The sequence below is a fragment of the Rhincodon typus genome, chromosome 33 (genome assembly GCF_021869965.1).
Source record: "Rhincodon typus isolate 14 chromosome 33, sRhiTyp1.1, whole genome shotgun sequence".
Classification (NCBI taxonomy): Eukaryota; Metazoa; Chordata; class Chondrichthyes; order Orectolobiformes; family Rhincodontidae; genus Rhincodon; species Rhincodon typus.
Window position 1 is genome coordinate 14,581,536 of NC_063364.1, and position 7,641 is coordinate 14,589,176.

Sequence of the window (7,641 nt, forward strand, 5' to 3'; positions counted from 1 at the left end):
CCCCATTTCTGAAGGAGGGTCTAGGCCCGAAACATCAGCCTTCCTGCTCCTCTGATGCTGCTTGGCCTGCTGTGTTCATCCAGCTCTACACCTTGTTATCTCATTTGCAACTGTTTTGCTGGTTACAAACTCTCCAAGGTTGAGTACATTGGGAAATGCATTAAGTAAAAGTAATTTATTTTCCACTTCCTCATGCCCATTGGCAGCCTTTCTTAGTTAGAACATATGGAAATGGAATACACATTGTAATCACAATAGGGCAGGCAAAACATGTAGTCTGCAGCCAATTCTGATCTGGCGTTCTTTTTTTTAAAAAATACAAATCCAATCATGTCTAATCCATTTAGACGAGACACCAATATCTACATGTTTAATCAGTTTAATCATAATACAGCAAATTCACTTTGCAGTAAACTGTCATGTTGAATCACTTCAAATCTCCAAAAAACAGTAATTAATGGTGACAGGTTCACTAAAAAGAAATTATCTTTTTGACTTCTTCACGCACTGGCCTTTATGTCAATCCAATAAAATGGAAGTCTCAATGAGGTACAGGTTTTTCTTTCAGGTTTAGAAAGTCCTTTTACAAATTTAAATTTTAATAAATTTGGAAGTACACATAATAAGAAGCAAATTGTGAATATCAGATTAAAGCACTTTTTTAAAAAACGGTGTTAACAAGAAGATAATTCATTAACTGTTCACGTTCAGGAAAATCCCTCAGGAGCTGAAGAACATTTCCCCCCACAGTTGGGGATAAATTGTATTCAAATGATTTCTCATTTAAAAAAAACTACATTATTTTAATTCATTCATGGGACATCGGCATCGCAGGCTGGGCCCAGTATTTATTACCCATCCCTGGTTGCCCTTGAGAAGGTGGTGTCAAGCTGCCTTCTTGAACCACTGCAGTCCACATGCTGTAGATGGACCAACAATGTCATTATGGAAGCAATTCCAGGCTTTTGACCCAATGAGACTGAAGGAACGGCAATATATTTCCAAGTCAGGATGGTTTTGGGTGGGGGTGGGGAGGGTGCGGTGGCTTGCAGGAGTTGGTTTTCCCATGCTGCCCTTGACCTCCTAGATGGTAGTGGTTGTAAGTTTGGAAAGTGCTGTCCAAGGAGACGTGGAGAAGTTCTGTCATGCAACTTGTAGATATGCACACATTTTGAAGCCTTAGAAACGTGAACTGTATTGTACTCAATGTACGCTGCATACAGTCAGACCTGGATGACATTCAAGTTTAGGCTGATAAGTGGCAAGGAATATGCGCACACCAAGTGCCAGACAATGAACATCTCCAATGAGAGACAATCTAATCATCGACCCTTAACATTTGGCACCATTGCTCTTTTCTTCCTCGTTCGTACTGTCGTGAGAATATTTTTGAAGAGTTTGAATTTCCTATGTTTGAGGGCATGGATCTCTTCAAAAGCACCAAGTACCAATGAAACATTTATTGTGCACCAATGGGCAGTACCACGTTGCTGGCATTTTCAAACAGAGACTGGAGACAAGAATTTCAAAATCATTTACAAATTGTTATCAACCAATGAGAGTCACTCCTGTCAACTAACCAACATTTACATCAGTGGTCACTCATCCATGCATTGTTCAGATACACAAAATCATACACTCCCCAAGCTCTCCTGCAACAATCCATGTTAAAAAGGCTTTTATATAATGTTCGAGCCCTGACAAGAAGCGTGCTCTTTTCCCCTCCCTCTCCAGGTGAGAGATTTTAAATATTAAATCTCCACCCTGCATCCAACACCAATTGCTGAGAAAACCAGAATGAAACTTGGGCAACTTTGGACCCCTCCTTGCAAGAAAGTGCTCAGTATCTCCTCAATATCTCCCAAGCATGAGCTGGTGTAACACCAGCTCTCAAACATATTGCTCAACAGCATACTATCCTAGTGACTCAAAATGCCCACATCCCCTCACCATCTCCCTCCTTGCCCACATTCCTTTTACAAATTGTATTATTTATCAGAGAATTGGTAAATATGACAGAGAACCAACATGATATCCTTCAGTCAATACAACCATTCCTCTTTCCCCCATGACAGTGCAGGGTCAATTTGGAAAAAGGAACAATGTTGATTAGACAGAACAGAACACAGCATCTACATATGAAAACATTCCTACTTTACATTCATGTTGAACTTTACTGAGCACAGAAAAAATGCATTGTTTGCAGTATTATAGCGATGACTGAAGACCTCCAACAAATTGAGGAATAGAAACCAATTCCATCCATTGCAAGCAATGCTGAGAAAGAGATACTTACACCAAATGTAAATGGCATTCAATTCTATTCTACCATTCCCAAAAGGCCAGTAAAAAGGCAGTTCCTCTGAGAGAGGATTTTTCTGAAGAAGGGCCTAGGCCCGAAATGTCAGCCTTCCTGCTCCTCTGATGCTGCTTGGCCTGCTGTGTTCATCCAGCTCTACACCTTGTTACCTCTTTCCTCTGAGAGAGAGAGCAGGATTGCCAAGACTGGTTTACCAAACTCAAACACTACGAGATTCTCACTGCAGTAACATTTCAGATATTCTATTTAAGAAATCATTCATTCAATACAAGCTCAGCACATAGATCACCTTCCTTTCAAATACTAATTATGCTGTGCTTTACTTCCCTCCCACAGAGGCAAGAAACACTGAAAAAAAAAATTACAACAGAAAAGCCCCAGGAGCAGGCACTGAATAGCCAGCAGCACAGGTTAACTGTTCTTTCCCTACTAAACTAGCAAGCTATGTATTATTCATTAATGTGCAATACATCCTATTCCACTACTACAACAAACTTCACAAATGATACAATTGTACAATATACTCATCTACTTGATAGGAATTGGGCACTAGAAAAATAACTGATAGCTGACATTATCACTAAAAAAATTGCAGCTAAGGCTGATGAGGTGTAATACAAGTGAATTGCTTGCACCCTGCTTTTTGATGATCACGAATCAGTCACGAGTAGCAGTAGTGTTATGAACAGTAAGAAAAGGGGACAATCAACTCTCCTCTATTAACACTCTACCAATCAGTTACTCCAATTTATTTTATTTCTTTGTAGCACACAGCTATCAGACTTCAATTAAAACAGTGAGCCAGACCAAAATGAAGAAGCCAATTGCAAACAAAAAATTGGTACCTACTAGCAAATAAAAAAATTAGAAGAATTGGGCTTTACTAGCCATGTGTACTCAAGTACAGGAGTGCAGTAAAAGGTTTACAATGTCGCCATTCACTGCGCCATCTTAGGTACAGATATTTAGGTACAAAATCTTAGGTTAAAAAAAGTAGAAAAATAAAGATATAAGAAGTTCAACATGACAGTTTATTTCAGTGTAAAGAAGCAAATAAGAAATAAAGTTAAAAGTTCCAAATTACAATCCTTCTTTAGCCACGCTGACTTTCTCTACGAGGACTCAATCTCTCTCCCTCCTAGCTCAATTTCTCGATCTTCTGCACTGCCATCTCACCATCAAGAGCACACAAGCATGAGAGAACACGCAAGCACAAAGACGAGAGATAGAATGTACAAGTGACAGCAAGATTGAAATATAGTTCATTTGTGTATTCCTAAATCTAGCTCCATTGTCCTTTCAAGTTGACCACTTGCAAGTAACTCTTTCATGTTCCAATTATGCAATTTATTATACAATTGTGAATTAAACAGAATATATAATCTTCGTGATGTTGACTTAATTTGTTTCAATGCCTTTGAAACAGTAATTTTAGTGCAGACAAGTTTTATATATCTTTCACTGGTTTCACAAAGCTTGTCTGAATCTGTGATCACATGATCATGGGAGCCATTTCAGATCAGTATTTTTCTCTTTTAAAATCACTGTTTCTTCACAAAAGAACCCTGGTATTAAATGATACAAGTCGAATACCAATTGCTCAACCTCATAACAAGCAACAGAACTTCAAGTGTGTAGTGATTGTTATGAGGTCAGCCAGCTGGACCTCATAGAACATGAGTTCCCCGATTGGGGCTGTTAATCCGGTCCAATCAGGGAGACCTGGCTGACATAAGAACAGGAGTGGCAAGAGGTTCTGCTCACTCAGAGCTAGCTGACAGCTGGATCAGTGTCAAGGACTCTCCACGTGTAAATAACGGGTGACTTGGTGATGGGATAGCAGCCTCTGCGGAGTTATTTCAAAATGTCCTCTTAAATAAAACCGATTTGAATAACGGTTGGTCCAGCTTTCATGAACTTGTGGGCAGAAAACAATAGACCAACTTGTGAGATCAAGAACTGAAATAAAAGCCCAGGATAGGTTCTACAATAGACTCACAATGTAATTAGCTTGTTGACTTCTGAACCTCCAAAAACCTTCATCTTTTTGCAAAAAATTCTCTTCTTCCACTTTCAGAAATAATTTCTTTAAAAGCAGGTAATCCGACTAATTCTTTCAGACTAATTCTTTCTGACTGATGCAATGAGAAAGAAATGGTTGCACAACTGTTGGACCAAATCATATGCGCTACAATGCTATGCTTGACTGTTTAACCTGCAAACATGACCACGTATGGCCTTTTGGAACACACTGCTTGAGATAATCTTTTGGGATTTTGTGGCCACATTTGACTCTCAATAAAATTCTATCATAAAACGCAGGATCTTGCCATTAGATAAATGTCAAATATTTCACTGCTTGGGAGGAGAACACTTACCCATATTTCTCTGCCAACTCCTTGGCAGCTTCTTCTTTTACTGCTCTCTGATCCTCTAAATCACATTTATTGCCACATAATACAATATCTGGGTTTTCACAGTACGCGTGCATCTGGAGTTGGCCTGGGGTGAAACATTTATCAAAAGTGAGAAAGACACACACAAGTATATTTTATAAAAAAAATAACATTGTTAAAAAGTGTGAAACATCACAATCCCTCAAGAACAGCATTACAGGTGAGGCATTGAGCGGAACGAGGAACACGAGATTGGAGATAATACTAACAGCAAATCCCCTCTAGTGACTCAGAAATCCCCTGGAAAAAATTACACTGGGATAAAGAAGTACAGTGTTTCAAGTTTATTTCATTTAAAAAAAAATCTGAACCAGAGATCAGTGGATCAATTGTATTTTAAAAAAGACAAGCCACACAACAATTTACCCCGGACTTTCACTAAATCTTCAAATGTTAGATTGTGAAACTTGTGAAGACCGTGAAATCCCAGTATGTTCCAGTTCACTGAAGGGGAAGAGCTGAGGCTGAGCCCTGAGACTTTCCGGATTCTACACCTTGTTGTCAAGTTACCCTTCTTGTTTAAAAAACCATCTGCCATTCACAAACAAAACACTTTTTTTAAAAAAAAAGAGAGAGGGATCTTGACCAGAAGTAATCCTTACCAAAGTCGTCACTTCTGCTCTTCATTATGGGATTTTAGCTTAACGCTTCAACTCCAGAAGCCACCAACAGTCATGCACCTCCTGCCCTCTCCTCCACCCCACACCCCCCTGGTTTGGAGGAATGAACTCAATCCTCAGGCCCACTCCCAGCCCACGTGTACAATGCCACAGGCATTATCTAATGATGAGACAGCGTAGTCAGCCAAGAGTGACCCAAATCACCTCAGCATTAAGTCAACGCTAAAACGTTAGTCTGTAACTTTATAGCCTCTCCCTTCGCTAACTTTGGAGGTGGGTTGTGGTCCATACAAATATTGTACTTAGCCCACCACTGTCATCTACCCATGGCCTATTGAGGCTGGCAAGTTGCCAATTAATGCTCATTTAAAAATTTAAACCTCTAGCCAACTCCTTTGGTCGTTAGGTCAAAGGGTCCCTCAAAAAGCTCAAAAGGGTCTGCAAAAAAAAAAAAAGAAAACTTATTATGGAACCATTTTGAATTGAGCAGATACAAGGACAATCTTTTGAATAAGTAAACCCAGCTATTGCGTAGAAAGATTCAGAAATTCCAGGCACTTTGAGAGTAAAATGGTCAATGAGATTGTCATGCAGGTTAAAAGGAACAGAAGAAATTAAACAATAAAAGAAGAGAAAAAGGGCATCAAAGGAACCAAGAGGGTGACACTGCAGTGCAGGACAACTGGTGGTGGGGGTGGGGGGCAGATGGAGAGGTGAAGGAAGCAAGTGTAATTCACACACGTACAGATCAGCTAATGAGCAACAATTTTATACAATCGCACAGGCCAGGGCCAAACCATAGCAACGGGAGCAAACCCCTCAGCCCATCAAGCCTGCCCCACCACACAATCCAATCATGGCTGATTGAACATTTCCCATAACCCTATATACACCATTGATAGACTTCTGATTACCAATCTCTACCTTAAAACTGCTCAAAGACTGAGTCTCCACAACCCTCACTGGCAGAGAATTCCAAAGGTTCAAAACAAATTCACCTCACCTTGGATCCAAGCAGTAGCCCCCTTATTTTTAAATTATGCTCCTTCATTCCAAACTCAACCAGGTACGGCAATGTGACTCCTTGGTTAGAACTGCTGCCTCAGCACCAGGGACCCAGATTCGATTTCACCCTCGCACAACTACGTGCGGTTTGCACATTCTCCCCGTGTCTATGTGGGACTCCTCCAGGTGCTCCGGTTTCCTCCCACAGTCCATTGATGGGCAGGTTGGGTGGACTGTCCATGCTAAATTGGCCAGTGTCCGGGGATGTGCAGAATAGATGGATTAGCCATGGGAAATGCAGGCTTACAGGAATAGGGTAGTAGGGGGTGGGGCTGGGTGGGATAATCTTCAGAGGGTCAGTGTGGACTTGACAGGTTGAATGGTCTATTTCCATACTGTAGGGATTCTATGATTTTATCTACATTTCCCTTGTCTATCCCTTTAAGTACTTGAAAAATTTCAATGACCGCACCTTAATACAAGTCCAGTTTGCCCAATCTCTTTGCATAGGACAGTTCCTCCAGGTCTGTCCTTGCTAAAACCTCAAAAAATAGCTGAAACCCAGTCAGTGTTTAACATACATGCTGAGGAATCAATAAACTGATCAGGGTTTCTGTTATAAAGAAAGTCTCAAAACATCGATTCATAGAGTCATAGTCATACAGCACTGAAACAGACCCTTCGGTCCAAATAGTCCATGCCAAACATAATCCCAAGTAAACTAGTCCCACTTGCCTGCTCCTGGCCCATATACCTCTAATCTTTCCCTATTCATGTACCTGTCCAAATGTCTTGTAAACATTGTAACTGTATGCACATCCACCACTTCCTCTGGCAGTTCATTCCACACGCAAACCATCCTCTGTGTAAAAAATTTGCCTCTCATGTCTTTTCTAAGTCTCTCTCCCCTCACCTTAAAAATGTGCAATTACTTGCTAAAAATGGAACAGATGATTGGGTCATACAGTCACAGTGTCATACAGCAGAGAAACAGACCCTTCAGTCCAAATCAACCGCACCGATCAGATATCCCATTTGCCAGCACTTGACCCATGTCCCTCTAAGCCTTTCTTATTCATATACCCATCCAGATGCCTTTTAAATGTTGTAATTGTACCCACCTCCACCAATTCCTCTGGCAGCAAATTTCATCCACACACCACCCACTGCATAAAAAAGTTGCTCCTCAGGTCCTTTCTAAATCTTTCCCCTCTCAATTAAAAACTATGCCCTCTAGTTC

At 40.6% G+C, this 7,641-nt stretch overlaps 1 protein-coding gene across 8 annotated transcripts in view; it reads right to left on the minus strand.

Moving 5' to 3' along the window:
• Positions 1–7,641, minus strand: part of rab27a (RAB27A, member RAS oncogene family) — a 115,459-nt gene that overhangs the window by 9,259 nt on the left and 98,559 nt on the right. For all 8 annotated transcript variants that reach the window (XM_048615991.1, XM_048615989.1, XM_048615993.1 and 5 more), the window contains one exon: positions 4,699–4,822. In XM_048615991.1, coding sequence (XP_048471948.1) covers positions 4,699–4,822 — 124 coding nt within the window. The remainder of the gene's footprint in view (positions 1–4,698; positions 4,823–7,641) is intronic.